This window comes from Ascidiella aspersa, chromosome 3 (genome assembly GCF_963924565.1).
Source record: "Ascidiella aspersa chromosome 3, kaAscAspe10.2, whole genome shotgun sequence".
NCBI lineage: Eukaryota > Metazoa > Chordata > Ascidiacea > Phlebobranchia > Ascidiidae > Ascidiella > Ascidiella aspersa.
In genome coordinates, this window is record NC_139449.1 from 33943250 (window position 1) to 33959704 (window position 16455).

At 38.1% G+C, this 16455-nt stretch overlaps 2 protein-coding genes across 2 annotated transcripts; one reads left to right on the forward strand and one right to left on the reverse strand.

The window, feature by feature from the left end:
- Positions 1–5480: 5480 nt before the first annotated feature.
- Positions 5481–12197, forward strand: LOC146162629 (uncharacterized). Its single transcript, XM_083385253.1, has 6 exons — positions 5481–5698; positions 5916–6086; positions 6472–6591; positions 6914–7034; positions 10134–10294; positions 12044–12197. The coding sequence occupies exons 1-6, from the start codon at positions 5481–5483 to the stop codon at positions 12195–12197; spliced, it is 945 nt and encodes a 314-aa protein (XP_083241379.1).
- Positions 12198–13803: 1606 nt separating this feature from the next.
- LOC146162630 (uncharacterized) lies at positions 13804–15166 on the reverse strand. Its single transcript, XM_083385458.1, has 3 exons — positions 14869–15166; positions 14515–14768; positions 13804–14193 (listed from the first exon to the last, which is right to left on the reverse strand). The coding sequence occupies exons 1-3, from the start codon at positions 15164–15166 to the stop codon at positions 14005–14007; spliced, it is 741 nt and encodes a 246-aa protein (XP_083241584.1). The 3' UTR covers positions 13804–14004.
- Between the last annotated feature and the right edge of the window lie 1289 nt (positions 15167–16455).

Genomic DNA, 16455 nt, shown 5'->3' on the forward strand with positions numbered 1-16455 from the left:
TTAGCAGCGCCTGTAGTTGTTATAACTTCGCGGGGGTCGCGAAAACAAACGTGCTTTGCATCTTCTTAAACGCTTGTTTACCGGCTATAGAGTCTGGAATTTTGTGGGAGGCTGACTTTGGTGGTACGCGTCGCAAAAGACAGATTTTTTCTAGGACACTTTTGCGACTGTTGTCATACCCCCTATGGTCGTAGATTGATTCAATCAACACATGTTTGTTTCTATTATAAGGCCTTCGTTAAGACCCTATTGCTGTTTTGTGTCGCAAGTCTGAAAGGTGTTAGTCATTTTAATGTGTTTTGTTAACTTTTATTAACAAGCATTTTACCAAGTTCTTATAACTCGCTCAAAATATCCTTTTTTAGACCAAGTTGAGATATATTTCAAATACCTCAGCTGTTGTTATGGCTTTTCACAGACCCTTGTGTTTATTTGGCTTATTGAACTCTTTTGTCAGTCCGTCTGCAGTTCCTAACTCATCATAGTGTTTCATTATAGTGTTTCAGGCCTGTTCTAAGGCTTTTTGGTTAGTTCATTTGGACAGGGTTTGTATTTAACAACAAAGCCTTAGCGCTTTATATTCACCTTTGACAAGTTATATGTGCTCACTAAAGGCAGCTAGCTTCTGAACGACGCGAAATCGCACGGAAAAAATACCTAATGCTGTTGTTGTTGTTGTTTAAAGGAGCATGTTGGCTGGGCAATGGGTGAAAAAGGCAAGTAAGGGTACTTAAAGGCAGCTGTAGTTTTCGAATCGACCGATTGAGTGAACTTTTGTTAAGCTTTGCATCGAAAGCTGTTGGTAAACATTTCCTTGAGCGGGGCGTTTGTTGTAGGCCTAGTCCGCATTATACTCTTAGAATAGTTTTAGGGGGTCCATGAAGGCCCAATTAAAATACTAGTGTATACTTAAGAAGTAATTCATTTTTCAAATAAAACAGTTTAATTAAAAATAAAACGGCTTTGCACTGAATGTATAGTTAAATTCCATTCAATTTTAACTTTTTTCGGATCGAAATAAACAGATTTATGAAGTTTGTTTGAATTGTGACGCCAATTTTATGACGTCATTTTTGAGCATTTCTTGCCTACAAGGATCCATAAAAAGCACAAAAAAAAGTGAGTGATTCCGCGGTAAAAAAGTTTAAGAACCCCTGCTTTAAGACAATAGTCAGCTGGAATAATTGGCTAGCTGTATCCCACCCACGGGCCTAGTTTAATGACCACTGCCTTAAAACAATATTATGCGGCCAACTTTGCAGCGTTTTATGACCACCAGTAGTCCATTCCCCGGTGCGTGGTAAATTCATCGTCGTTGAACTTTTGCCCTTGACGTTGTAGCCTTTGCTGAATAATGCAACACTTCATGATCTCGGCCAGGCTTCTGTGGTAGCAACTTGGTCCACTCAAAAGTAAACAAGCCTTTGTTGCGTTTCAAACGTCACAGAGTTAATTGTGAATATGCTGTTGCTGCCAGGCCTAGTTTTAATGGACAATGGTACAATTGTTCTTCCGGCCTGGTATATATATATATATATGTTTTCGTCTTTAGTTGCAATTATATTGACCTTAAGAAGATTCCGTGAATAGGTGGCAAAAACGTTGGCACTTTAATACATTTTTTGCCGGAAGAACAATTGTACCATTGAGAGTTAATTGTGTTTGTCTTTTTAGTGCTGTGGATTGTAATGTCTTTTTCGATTTTCGTCATGCATTTTACCGCGGATACGGAATCCATGATCACGTGTTCAGTTTACCCGGTTGAAAGAAATGGATTTAGAAACCAACTAACTTAATATATATTTTTGTCGGTTTGCCTTTTTGTGTTGTCAAATAACATCAATTTGGTCTGTAAATGTAAACCCTTACTAAATAGATTCCTGAAGTGCGTCGGATTGCAATAAACAAACTATCCTGGCCTCGTATTGCCTTTAGCAGCGCCTGTAGTTGTTATTACTTCGCGGGGGTCGCGAAAACAAACGTGCTTTGCATCATCTTAAACGCTTGTTTACCGGCTATAGAGTCTGGAATTTTGTGGGAGGCTGACTTTGGTGGTACGCGTCGCAAAAGACAGATTTTTTCTAGGACACTTTTGCGACTGTTGTCATACCCCCTATGGTCGTAGATTGATTCAATCAACACATGTTTGTTTCTATTATAAGGCCTTCGTTAAGACCCTATTGCTGTTTTGTGTCGCAAGTCTGAAAGGTGTTAGTCATTTTAATGTGTTTTGTTAACTTTTATTAACAAGCATTTTACCAAGTTCTTATAACTCGCTCAAAATATCCTTTTTTAGACCAAGTTGAGATATATTTCAAATACCTCAGCTGTTGTTATGGCTTTTCACAGACCCTTGTGTTTATTTGGCTTATTGAACTCTTTTGTCAGTCCGTCTGCAGTTCCTAACTCATCATAGTGTTTCATTATAGTGTTTCAGGCCTGTTCTAAGGCTTGTTGGTTAGTTTATTTGGACAGGGTTTGTATTTAACAACAAAGCCTTAGCGCTTTATATTCACCTTTGACAAGTTATATGTGCTCACTAAAGGCAGCTAGCTTCTGAACGACGCGAAATCGCACGGAAAAAATACCTAATGCTGTTGTTGTTGTTGTTTAAAGGAGCATGTTGGCTGGGCAATGGGTGAAAAAGGCAAGTAAGGGTACTTAAAGGCAGCTGTAGTTTTCGAATCGACCGATTGAGTGAACTTTTGTTAAGCTTTGCATCGAAAGCTGTTGGTAAACATTTCCTTGAGCGGGGCGTTTGTTGTAGGCCTAGTCCGCATTATACTCTTAGAATTTGTAAAATGACCTCGTTTGCTAGTTGAGTAGCTTCCATAAACCGACGTACTTTACGGGTTTAGTCATTTACCAGTCTGGTGTGATTACTGTTTTTTAGGTTTGAGTATCACAGGTTTATGACGATTTGTAGACTGTGTGTATCCGAAGACAAAACTTGTCCAAAACTTTGTTTCTTGTGCTTTTCTATCCTTATCTGCATTTTTAGTCTGAATAAACATAATTTATATAATTTCCAGTAGAACAGTACATTTAGATCGGGCAGTGATTGTGAAGCTTTATGTCAAATTAGAACATATCGTTAAAACGTTATAAAAAAGATTTTGGTACTACCCAAATATGTTTAAAGTTTTAAAAGGTCGCGGAAGAAGGACTAACTAATTGCCCGCAGTTACAATTCTGTACCGCTCTCTTGAAATTCCTACAAAAGATTTGCGAAAACTTATTCAAACATGTTGCTGTTCTCACAACCTTGACGGGATCGCTAGGGGTTCACACGGGCTCCGTTTGTTTGGAGAAGAATTTGACAGCGATCACGATTGAGCCTATTCATCACTTTAAGCCATTGTTAAAACAAACACACCGCTTTCTATCCGAAGTAGATTGATTCCGTCAAGTTTGTATTATGTATTACGGTTGGGAACGTGGTTATTTATAGCCTTCAGTCCATATGCTGCCAAAGTTGTTTCATATAGATTTGAGTGTTGCAAAAACGAAAGCCTAATTTCTGTTGGTCAATCAATCATAGCTTAAATTCGTATGCTAAAGTTGCGTAGGTTGTCAGTGTGATTATAGTCCGACATTTGTACGGGTGATAACTGAGCCCAGGCAAATAATCCAAATAAATGTTTCCGTAAGTGTTTTTGTGACTGTTAGTCTAGTTCAGGGCTAACCCATCTAGGCCCCGCAGAGTTAATTCCACCGGTCCTCGTCATATTTTCTGTATATTTCTGTACAGTACATTTAAAATGTCGCCGAACGCAATTCTCAACATAATTTAATAAAATTTAAACTATACAACCAAAACAGTATAGACTTTCTTGTCTCAGTCAAAATCAGTCACTATAGGTTCTAGTTTATAAAAGAGAAATATATTTTGCCAATCACGGCATCATCAGTCTCTAAAAAACGAATACAATGTAAGTACTATACAACAATATACTATACAACAATTTACAATACAACAATTTAGTAAATCTCACTGCAGTTTTTGTTGTTAGTTGATACGTTTTTGTCCCTTTAACGATAATCAGGGTGATAAAGTTTGATATCCGGCCCGCTATTGTCAAACATAACATCATTCGGCCTATTATAAAAAAGTTTAGTGACCCTTGTTCTAGCTAGCCTATAGGTATGTTACAGTTTAACTGTGCAGCCGAAATGAAAGATTATTTCAAGTATATGTTTTAATACAAGTTAATGGCAGGATTGGATTAATTGAAAAGTTTGGCTTCTCGACTTTAATGTTTAATAAAATGTCAAAATAAATTTCCAATCTCTTAGAATTATTTTCACAGAAATAAATTCCCATTTGATTTAACTTGCAGGATTTAGAAAACAGTATGATTGAAGTGTGAAATGCGTACAACAGGTATTTTTAAAAGTGGAAAGATAGAAACCTACAAGATATCCGTCGAAAGTGTGCTGCACCATCCGGTGATATGACAGCAACCAAACAAGACCATACTGGTCGCGAATTGACCAAAGTAGAACAAACCAGTCGCGAAATAATTATATCCGACCAAATCAGTTGCGAATTGATTAAATCTGACCAAATCAGTTGCGAATTGATTGAATCGGGCCAAATCGATTCAGAATTGTTCCAACCGAAAGAAACTGATTTCGAGTTAATCAAACCGGATAAAACTTGCTTGAAATCAATCGAACTGGGTCAAACTGGTTGTGATTTAACCAAGCCGGAACAAACTTGGTGTAAATTGGTACACACAGAAAAAGTTGGTTTGAAATTGATTAAACCGAAAGAAACTGGTTTTGATTTGACCAAGCCGGATCAAACTAGATTCGAATCGGTCAAACCGGATAAAATTGGTTTGGAATTGGTAAAACCGGTAGAAATTGGTTTCAAGTTGATCAAGCCGGTTCAAACTAGTTGTAAATTGGTACAAACAGAAAAAGTTGGTTTGAAATTGATTAAACCGAAAGAAACTGGTTTTGATTTGACCAAGCCGGATCAAACTAGATTCGAATCGGTCAAACCGGATAAAATTGGTTTGGAATTGGTAAAACCGGTAGAAATTGGTTTCAAGTTGATCAAGCCGGTTCAAACTAGTTGTGAATTACCTAACCCAAAGAAAACTGATTGCCAATTGGCCGATTCGAACCAAACTACTCACGATGTACTTAACGCGGATCGAGCTGGTTTAGAAATAACAAGTGGAAGGAAACATTCGTGCGGAGAAATCAAACCACCAAAAATTGGTAACAAGTTCTCAAGAACAGAACAAACTGCCCGTGGATTGGTTATAACTGGCCAAACTAAATGTGATTTTGCAAAGAAGAAACAAACGGCTTGCAAACTGACAAAACCAGAAAAAATCGCTCAAGAATTGACCGAAACAGACCAAACTGTATGCTTAGTAACCAAAACCGACAGCAAAGGTTGCGAATCAACCAAAACACAGCAAACGAGTCGCGAACTGACCAAACCGAACCAAAACGGCGGGGTTATGGCAAATTTGCAATGCCTGGATTGTGATAAATTTTACCGCGTGATCTGTGACGGCCACTCTTGCCAAGCAAAGGACCATGCATCGCCAGGACTGTCCAGGTTTAAGGACCCAATTGATAAAGTAAAATCGGAAAACAAGTTCAGTCTAAAAATCCTGAAGTCCCTTTGTTCGAAAAGAACCTGGGTTGTCGGTCCGGAGACGAAGTTCACCTACAGGTTTGTACAAACCAGGGCTACATAGTCGGTTAGTAATAGCCCGAGTCCAACTCCCGAGTCCCAAATCCGGCTCCTACTCCAGCCTGTATTTCTCTCATTTACGTAACTGATATATTTTTTTCGTAACAGATAAACAAACAAAAGGACCTAACTGTAGTAAAACTGTTGCGGCGTTATTGGCGTTAACAAAAGACACTTTTTTAAACTCTTGACGCAGGACGTTGGATTTGCGCCAGAAACGACTGAACGAAATCCCGCCAAACGTTCTTCGAATAGCCGATCTTCAAGCAGTGAGGCTCGACCACAACAGCAATCTCCGAGACTTGAGGTTGCTAGGGCAGCTCTTGCGCCTCCGCGTGGTCGTCGTCAAGCACTGCAACGTCACCAGGTGAGCGGGGAATACCCGACTGCGCTTTTGCAGTTTGTGTGTCGATAGGGGCGGGACGTCAAAATAGGGATGTACGATAAATGTAGGATATTTCGATTAGCAAACTACAAAAACGTAATTTAGTGCGAGCAAGCTGTTTTACAAGCAGATATAAGGGTAATAAAATTCGGGTTTTGCTAAAATTTCTTAAGAAGTAAACAGCCAAATGACTTAATTTGAAGTTGAAGCCATTTGTTCCAAAGACGAAAGTCTAGTCATTTTGTCCAAAATACTTTGGTCAAGTCAGTTAATGAACAGTGACCCAAATGCAATTTAACCAAGCCAAGTCGCTTCTACTTTGCTAAACAACAAAAAAACATATAAAAAAAATCGTATTTTTCCGTAGGTTGTTCGATTCGGACCTCTCATCTCCACTTCTTGCCTTGGAGCTCTACAACAATCCTTTCCTCAGGAATTTCTCCTCGCTCAGCGCCTTTCAACGTCTTCAATTCCTGAATATTGGAAAGTGAGTCTCCTTGGCACTTTACAGTCCATTGCATAAAATACTTGAATCTGAATTTCTATGCCTACCTTATCGTCGCAATTATCATAATTGTAAAAAAATCACGAACATTATTTTTTAGACAATGACTTGACTTGACTTGCTCTCATAATGCCTTGCCTGGGATTTAACTGCGCAACTGATGACTTGGACTGGAACTTGACTTGTGATTTATTGCAAAATACTTGACTTGGACTTAAGTCTTTTTAAATTGATCGTTTACAACACTGCTGGTTGTAAATATAGTATCATAAACCCACTTTAACTCGGATTTTTTTCTTTTCAGTTGCGGAATCACCAGAATCCCGCGGGAGGTCTGTAGCCTCCGCAAACTCCGCGTGCTCTGCTTGGACGACAACCCGCTGATTGAACCGATTCTCGATGTTTCCTGCCTTGATCGCTTGCAGGTATGGTCAAGCACGGAAGTGTACTAATTCCTTTTTATTTGTCCTACTACATTTTTCAGCCTTTGTTTGTTCAACTATAACCAGAGTTGAACGTAGAATCATTTGTTTACCGAAATGGTAAGCAGTGTTTTACCGGGTCGGTGAAAAATTTTCTTTACGGACCGCATAATTTTTTTTAGAGATGACGTCAGGAAGTTACGTCACTACCAGACCAATCTGAGTTATCCTTCCATGTCTTTTATCGCTGATATGCAACTGAAATATCACTTTAAAGACAATAAAGGATATGGCGGCACAGCTTGTAAACACGGGCATGGCCTTGTAAAAAATATTATTTTTTTTTATCTTTTTACTAGCACACAATTTATTTTACCAGAAACTTTTCCAGAAAGCTTTTAAACAAGGTTGTCTCCTATCAAGGTATAATTGACGAAAGGTAAAATATTCACATCTAAAAACGTAAAATGTGCAACATTTAGTGTTAACCACGAGCTTTGCTTTGTGAACTGCAAACGATGCACTGAAAAGCAGTGATTAAAGCAAACCGCAACGATCGAAAACTGCGTGCGAAAAATGATATTTTGAAGTTCACATAAAACTGGCAAGAATATGTTCGATTTTGAGCCCATCATTACCTTGAATATATAAACTGTTGCTACCAGGCATGGATAGGCTTGCGTAGGTTGCCGAAACGTTGGTTAACAAATTACAATTACAAGAGAAGCTGTTTTTTATTTATACTACCTTGAATGTTGTTATTTAGGCTTTCAGTTTCATAATTGTGCACTGCATTGAACGATGACCTCAGGTTTTCGTAGGTTACCTGTTATTTAGACATCACGCTATGACATAATTTCATGATGCAAATTAAGAAAAATTGTCATCTTTCCGGTAAGAAGGTTATTTTACGTTTAACGCTGCTGAGAAGACGAAATACCAAAGCTGACACTTAATCGACCAAAAGGCGGAACGCGTCCAGCGATTGAAAACCCGTAAGAGGCTTTAGTAGCGAAAACGCATCAAACCGTCGTCGCCGTTTTGTGAGCGGACGAGAAAAATCCATATTCTTCCCCTCGATCCATATTTTCGCGACCGCGTCTAACTTTTTGGCAACATTTTCCGGTCATGGTCGCTCTGAATTTTCGTCAAGTGTGGCATCGCATCATGTTTTTCATATTTAATGGACATTGGGTGAAAAAAATATTCTCTTGAAGCAGTATTGAGTTTTTCTGTTAAATATTTGCTAAAACAGACAAAATTACGCGTTATTCATGGTTGTTAATTGAAACGAGAAAATGAGTTGTTGAAGCACAACACCTGATTTTCACTCAGATCCGCTAAAAAGAGCACTTATTCGCGTGGCCACTTTTTTAATTTTTTATTTATTTAATTTTTCTCTTTTTCAATTATGTGTGCTTTTTCTCCTGCTAAGTGAACCCTTGACAATCTGTAGAATGTTAGACCAATGGTTAGACTATGTTGGTTGTTCTTATTGAGGCATTACGTTTGAAACCTGTTGGGTATTGGTGGGGTTAGAAAATGGGTTAGTGTTGAAATTATTAGGGGAGTTATGTAGTTAGGGGTGGTGTTTGGAGTTGATCAAGTGTTGTTTAGGCCTGATTTTGACCATTTAGTTCTTATTCCGACGGGTGTAGGGCTTATTCCGATTTAGACGGTACTAATACCACTAAGTATTGGTCTTATTTTGGTCTTATTCCGTACTGGGTTTTATTTCGATGTTGATTTTTTTTTTATTCATATCTTATGGCTGGAGTCCATCACCGTTACTATTAAAACCACACTAATTAACTAGCACTAGCTTGATATCTTAGTTTACTTTCATATGTCGTATATGTTAACTTTATTTTAATGTCGTGTCTGAATTGTTTTCAAACCTTCACTCAAGCTCTTTCCCAATTTTCTAGCCAATAAATGTGACCGGCCCCAAACAGGACATTGGCCACTTTTTCGCCCGTTTTTTCGCGGCCATTTTTGGGCACATTTTGGAAACGAGAAACGGCCAAACGGGACCAGTGCGCCTAATGAGGGGCGTTGTGACAGCCTGTCATTTCTTCGGGTCATTAATTTCCTGGTCTCGGGGTCGGCGCTGTGATTGGAGATGAATAAGCTTCGCGTGGCGCGATACACATAAGCAAAATATCGGGCCGCAAAACAGTTGTGACGTCGACTTGTCACTTGGAATAGTTGGTGGCTCAGACCTCGGCTTTACACAGAAAAAGTTAATTTGCTGGAAACACAATAAAGTGTCGGTGCATCGACTGTTCGATGACAACTGCAAAACATGTTTTCCACAATATGTAGCAACCTACAAAGCCTACAAAGAAGTAAATAGCATATTTAAACTGCTTAGTAATAATTTTGATAATATTCAAGATATACTTATTTAAAAAGCAGAAATTCCAAATTTAGATACACTTAATAATAAGAGTTACTATCTTCAGCTAAATAAACAAAGGCGATGACTTATGTAAAATCGGAAATTCCTGTAAGCAGCCTCTACAGCAGCGGGTCTTAACCTTTTTTTCTTGCTGCACTCCTTTCGAATCACCAACCAATTCTCGCACCCGCTTCTGGAATTGCTTAAATAACAAAACCATTGTAATTTTATTTTTATTCGACGAACTGATAGCACATTAACACAATACCAGAATGTGATGTGAGTTGGTTTTACATTGAGCATAGAAATAAATGGTAGTTTTTTATATATATAATTGGGATATGGTAATAAATTAAATTAATAAAAATCCTTCTGTTTGTTTTTCAGGAAAAGCTATATCATATTTTTCTAACAAAATATAGGCAAAAATATCGGCTCAAATTTACTGGTACCAATATATCAGTAGGAGCCAAATATCTGCCGATATTATCGGTAAACCAATATATATCGGTCTATTGCCAACGTTTCCTACATTTCAGATTTAGCATCACCGCACCCTTTGAAAAAATTAAAAAATCCTTCTCCACAGTCTTCCTAAAGAAGCTTTAACTCCTAATTTTACGATCCTTAAAAAGTTGCACCCTGGCCGATTGCCGTATGCTAAAAGTTGTGCTGTCATTATTTTGATCGTGTTCGTCAAGGTGCTACTCATGAAGAACTGCAATCTTACCTGTGTACCGCACTGCTTGCTCGAGCTTAACGACCTGGTCTACCTGTCAGTGGAGAACAACCGCATCAGCCATGTGGGAAGCAACCTTCTTGACCTGCAGTGTATCATGGTGCTCAGCATTTACGGAAACAGGTATAAATAATATTGTTGGACGATCAGGTATTTTCGTTGTTGCTTTCTCCTAGGGCTAGCAACATAATGCGAAAGCTTGTCAAGAACTCGTATAATTTGTCGTTATTGAGTGTCGCCTTATTTTCAGATTTAGCATTAGACAAATACGGCTACCGTTCTAGCAACAAACCAACATGCTATAAGGGTGTTCGTTATTTGTTTGGAGTCAATACCCGATGCTAGTTCGTATGCAATGACGAATCCTGTCGGGAACAAGGCCGTCCCCATCGAAACATGTTTTTGCCAACTACATTTTTCTCGGTTTCAGTATTTTTGACCGCCTTTTTTCATAGAGGAAATTTATTAAGCCCAAAGGCGCCATGCTTAATATAACATATATGTGTATAAGCATAAATTGCGCAAAATACAATAGGCCTTTCTGTTAAATCCAACCATATATGCCAATGTATCGAGCTCTATATTGTTCCTATAGTGTCATGCATTCTTTGGATTTAAGTTTTTGCCTATATCTAATATACGGAATACTTAGCCTTTTGCACGATTAGAACGGATTTTAGTTCATTCAAGCACAGTAGGCGTTTTAAAGATTAACAAGATTAACACTTTATGACGTAGCTTTGTGACGTACAGATTCGCTTGCTGCCCACTTAATTCATTGAACTGTCATGCGCAGATAATCAATTAACAAGCTTCTGTTTAATGAGGGAACATCAGGCTTTTTACTTTGTATAAACCATGACTTCTGAGGTACAATGTATATATTCCATAACATTTTCATTTAAAACCTTTTTTTTAAAAGCTCTTTTCTCGGAAGCATAAGCGCCCAACGTGGGTGTGCAGAGCTTTTCTTGAGTCGAGTACTCGTCCAGTACCAGAGATGAAATCTGTTGATGGCTTAACCAGTGGTTTGCAGCCTTTCATAAATGGTGTTCTCCTGTGAAAGTGTGTCTCAAACTACGACCCAAAACCGGGTTTGATTTGGTTGGGTCGCCGACTGAAGTAGTTTTATATGGTTAGATTGATAAAAATTGATTCTGGGCAAGATTTTTGCAAAGTTTTCTCAAAATTCCGGAAGCAGTGCGAAGGCATGACCCATATGTAGAACACTGACTTTATTAATGCCACTGTGTTGTTTCCTCTTTGTCTACGTTAAGCTTGCAAGAAGTTCAGTTAAGATAATTGTGGGTCGCCAGAGCTTGACCGTTATATACCCTTAGTATTTGGGCCGTCGCAAAAAGGACTATCGACCTAATTCATGCTAACTTAAAAAGTTTACGACGTTTATTTACCTTGGAAGGTGGTTTAGTTGAAACTATAGTTTCACAACTTAAAGTATCTCGTTGCCTTAAACCAGGGGTTCTCAAATTGGGGTCTGTGGACCCCTTGGGGGTCCGTGAACTATTTTCAGCGGGTCCATGAAGGCCAAATTGAAATATTAGTGTACGTTTAAAAAGTAATCAAATTAAAAAAAGAGTTTAACTAAAAATGAAACGTTTCACCACTGAATGTTAGACTTCTTTTACTTAAACCATCAGCATATTTATGACAGGCTATTTGATTGTGACGTCAATTTATGAGATCATTTTTAATAATTTTTTGCCTACAGGGGTCCACGTGAAGCAAAAAATAATTTTAGGGGTCCGCGGTGAAAAAAGTTTAAGAACCCCTGCCTTAAACAAACATTGTGTATTAAACTGCTTTGAGAAAAAGCAACACAATCCAAATTGTAACATGCGTCTATTTCGACAGAGGCATCAAAATTTCTCCCAAACTAGTAAAAAGTCCGAATTTGAAGCGGATCAACGTCGATCTTCAGTTTCCAACCAAGGGACTTTCCCGAAAAATGAAGAGCCTCGTCAATGTTTGGAAAGACGCACCAAGCGCATGGTGGAAACAAATATGAAGCAACGTCCCTGAAAACGACTGGTTCTCGCCTTTTTTGGTCCTTTTTATGATTGTTTGTTTTTTTTCTATTTCACTGTTGAAACATTTTGTAATAAATAATATTTTGGTAAATTATGGAGGGATAGTTTATTTAGATTTTGGATAGGGGTTTTAAATTTGGACATTAGGCTAAAACTAGTCGGCTATGCCGTGCGTAGGGAGAGCTTAACCAGCTTTGAGTACGATTAATTGCATCGATTGTTATGGATGTTACAACAACTGGAGTGTCGTCATCTTCTGACCTCTTTTATGATACTTTCTATATCACCACTGCTGATACATTTTGAGAGTTTTGCTTTCCAACGTTCATAGAAACACCATACAGTTCGTTTGTTTTGTTAAAGTTTTTAGGTTTGAATAGATGTTACTTCCAATACAAAAGCTACATTATAAAGTGTTGTCCATTGGCACAAATCAAAAAAACGATTTTATGAGTTGCCGAAACTTTATTTTCGAGGGAGCAATGCGGCATACGATACCATAAGGCCAAAGCAATTTTATTAGAAATATGTAGGACAATATGGAAACATAATTCAGATTCGCAAGCAGCGCTCAACCTGGTTAAAATATAAGCAAAAATACGGCCTCCATCCATAAGACCGAAATATAAAGAACATCAACTTCGGAATGAAGCACAGTTCGGAATAAGACCAAAATAGGACTAATACCTAATAGTCGTAATACCGTCTATATTGGAATAAGTACTAAATCCATAGAATAAGACCTACATGTCCACAATCAGGCCTATAACCCAGGGGTTCTTAAACTGGGGTCCATGGGCCCCTGGTGCGGTACGTGAATTTGTTTTAGGGGGTCCATGAAAGCCTAATTAAAATATTAGTGTATATTTAAAAAGTAATCAACTTTTCAAAGAAAGCAGTTTGATTAAAAACAAAACGGTTTTGCACTGACTGTATTTAGACTCCATTAACTTTTACATTTTTAACCGAAAATTAACAGATCTATGAAGTTTATTTGTATAGTGACGTCAATCTATGACGTCATTTTTTGAAAACTTTTGCCTATCGGTGTCCAACCGAAGCCAAAAAAATATTAGGGGTCCGCGGTAAAAAAAGTTTAAGAACCCCTGAACCCACCCGTGCCAAAAACAGCGGTGTCCTGACGGCGCCGGTCAAACTAGGGCACCCAAACGTCGATACCATAACGGCCATTGCAAGATCCAACAGTTTTAGATCTTATACCGACGAATTTCGGACTTATTCCGACAGGTTTAGTTTTTATTTAGATTCTGTTGTTGATATTACTGCGTATTTGGCTGTATTATGTCGTTTGGTCTTAATATTATGTTATTTTAGATTTGTCTGCCTTAGGTATTTTTCCTTTTAGGTCTTATGGTGTGCTCCCAAAAATACTTTATGGGGGTGAGTCACTTGCTATGAATTCACCCCTGATATTTTCAACAAGCTTTGTTAAGATGCAATATCTTTATCGTTCCTAATTTTACATTGAAAACAGCCTCCTATTCCGATAATGGTATTTATTAAACATTTAACAAGCTTTGATATTTGCATTGCAACAATAAATCGTATGTCATCAGGGTATATATATATAAGATATGGGTAACAACGCAAGAATAAACTGACTCAATTTTTCTTGAAATAAATCGTGAATATTTCGCCCATTAGAAAATATTATATTCGTTCTGGCCTGACATGATTTGTCACAGAACTCAAAATTGATTTTGTAAAAAAAATTACAACTAAATAGCTCGGATATGTTTTTTTGGGGTGCTGGGCTTAATAGAATTACTTTGTTGTTTCAACGCGACATAACGGAACAGCCCAATCGTAGTTAGGCTGTGGAAAATTCCGCATTCCATCCAGGGATGGATGTGTCGCAATGGTCCAAAAAACAACTTGACCTGGTCCTCTTGGAAATCCTGGAAACCAACGCGCGTAAACACTTCCACCAGTTGAACTGATTAGCTGTCCATTCTGTGCAAATAAGAGATGGTTCATTTAACATTTAACTACCATAAAACCAGGGCCTTATTTACAAAACTTGAAAGTTCGGGAAAACGGGCATCTTTGTTTTTTTGTTCTTTTTATTAACAAACACGTTTTTCCAACTTAACTGCTCTTTATGTTTTCCGCAAAATGTTTATATTGTTTTAACGTGCATTTGTTTAACAAAACAAAAACCATTTAGTCAGCTTTGACTAAAATATCCATATTACTCCATTATATTTTCAGGTATGTTCTGTGTTAACGCTGTTTGCAAAAATTAGTATTAGTAAAAAGTTGAAAGCCACTCACCTCGTACTTGGAAGCTAACCAAACATGAACAAAGGGGGCAAGGGGTTGATTAACGTACATGTTCCAGGCACGCTGAACATATGAATACAGCGCCGCGTACATTTCCTCACTTTCAATATCAACCAGAGTTCCATTGCGAAACCTACAAAGACGTTCTGCTGCAGCTTTGCCTTTTAAAGCTTTCGTTGATGCAACAGTTTGTGGAAGCCAGAAGCAAGATCCGTTGAATACAACGCCAGGACATCGCGACAATTCTAAACATTGGAAAATAAAATGACTATAATTATCTTTGTTGCATTAATTTTAGGCCTGAACGTTTAGCATAATAATTTTTACGTTACGTGGGAATCTAACCTTTGATTTTCAAATCAATTGTTTTGATGATTCTACTCCAATCAACAGTCGGTTGTGGTCCTGTGGGGCCAATCGGGCCTCGTGGTCCTCTCGGTCCTCTCTTTTCAGGGCTTGCTGCAGGTGTTGAGTTTCCTCCGCTGCTGGATTGTTGCATCTCGAACAAGCTGCCAATTGGTTTGCACACCAAGAAGTCGTTGGACTGAACTTGCCCGTAGGTAAGCGAATTGCAAGCTTGCAGCAAAACTAGAACTGCAACGCCAAGTTTTTGAAGCATTCTTCTGTTGTTGTAGTTCCTCATCTTGAGATACCTTGAAAGTTGTGTGTAAGGTGCTGTCAGTTGTTGTTCTTATATAGCGTTTGAAAAACTGGTTCTGTCGGTAAATGCAGCCATATTTGGCCAAATCTCCATCTATGGCTCAATCTAAAAGAGTGTTCATCTTAGCTGTGTGTGGTTTTCTTCTATTCAGACGTGACGCGCCTTTCTCTCATATAAGGTCGCGGAATGTTCAATTGCGTAAGTCGGAACGCACTCTTACATCTATGATGCCTTACATGTCGAATTCTATAGGTTTTATGCCGCAATATAACCTGAGGCACTTATGCATTTTTTTACAAGTTTGCAAGTAAGCACAAGCATCGACACATGGACGGTGAACGTGTTTGGGCTACACAGCTTGGGCATCATTGGCTTTTAAAATACAAAACAAATACCTGTAAAACAATAATTGTGCTTTGCAAGTAGAGTTGACCTTTATTTCTAACCTCATGCGATCCTCCGTAGTTACCAGAAAGTTCAATCTGTAAATGTTTGTCTACTTCGCCTATCTACATAGCAATTCCGTTTGTCAGAAAATTAACTGTTTGCCAGAAATATCGCGTTCCCCGAGGCCCTACCACCATAAGAAACCAATATTTCTGCCTAATTTTGTTTATATAAGCATTTTAACATATTTTATATCAGTAAACTATCTCTGTTTTCACCAGGAAAATACATCAAACTGTACAAACGTTTCATTCCAGCAGTGCGAATTAACAAAAATAATATATCACGATCAAAGACTGAACTAAGTAGAGCGGTTTAAAGTGAGCAGCAATATTTCACACAAAGTTTAGATCTAAGACGAGCCAGGCGAAGGAATAAAAGTTGCTCGGAGCTGCGTCACAGCTATATCTCTATAGCGGAAGCGATCTGTCCTCCGAGCCTCTTCCTTTGCTTGACGGGCTCCTCCATGGCACGTCCACGTCTTCCTCCAGGAAGAGCACGACCTCCGTGTATCCTCTGGTGACCCACCTTTGCTCTAGTGGGAAGAGAGGAAAATACATGAAATACGATTTAAACTTACGAATGTGGCTATATTTTTGTTGATTACATTTTAAAGATTTTTGATAAATTTAAACATACCGCAAATTAATATTGTTGAATAAGATCAAATGATTTTTGCGCCAAGTTTACAAATAGGCCTACAACCAATATTTGCCATTAGAATTACCCTAACAACTTTTTTAATTTTAATTTTATTGTTTATATTTATTAAAACAGTTAATTTCACATTCGTCTCCCTTTAATCAAGATCAGTTTATGTAGGC

What these genes read in the sequence shown, in the direction of transcription:
- LOC146162630 (XM_083385458.1), bottom strand. Translation starts at nt 15,166, where the DNA reads ATGAGGAACTACAACAACAGAAGAATGCTTCAAAAACTTGGCGTTGCA. An exon ending in AATTGATTTGAAAATCAAAG is followed by an intron (nt 14,769 to 14,868) that starts GTTAGATTCCCA and finishes TCCAATGTTTAG; the next exon opens with AATTGTCGCGATGTCCTGGC. An exon ending in GGTTAGCTTCCAAGTACGAG is followed by an intron (nt 14,194 to 14,514) that starts GTGAGTGGCTTT and finishes TTATTTGCACAG; the next exon opens with AATGGACAGCTAATCAGTTC.
- LOC146162629 (XM_083385253.1), top strand. Translation starts at nt 5,481, where the DNA reads ATGGCAAATTTGCAATGCCTGGATTGTGATAAATTTTACCGCGTGATC. An exon ending in AAGCACTGCAACGTCACCAG is followed by an intron (nt 6,087 to 6,471) that starts GTGAGCGGGGAA and finishes ATTTTTCCGTAG; the next exon opens with GTTGTTCGATTCGGACCTCT. An exon ending in CAATTCCTGAATATTGGAAA is followed by an intron (nt 6,592 to 6,913) that starts GTGAGTCTCCTT and finishes TTTTCTTTTCAG; the next exon opens with TTGCGGAATCACCAGAATCC.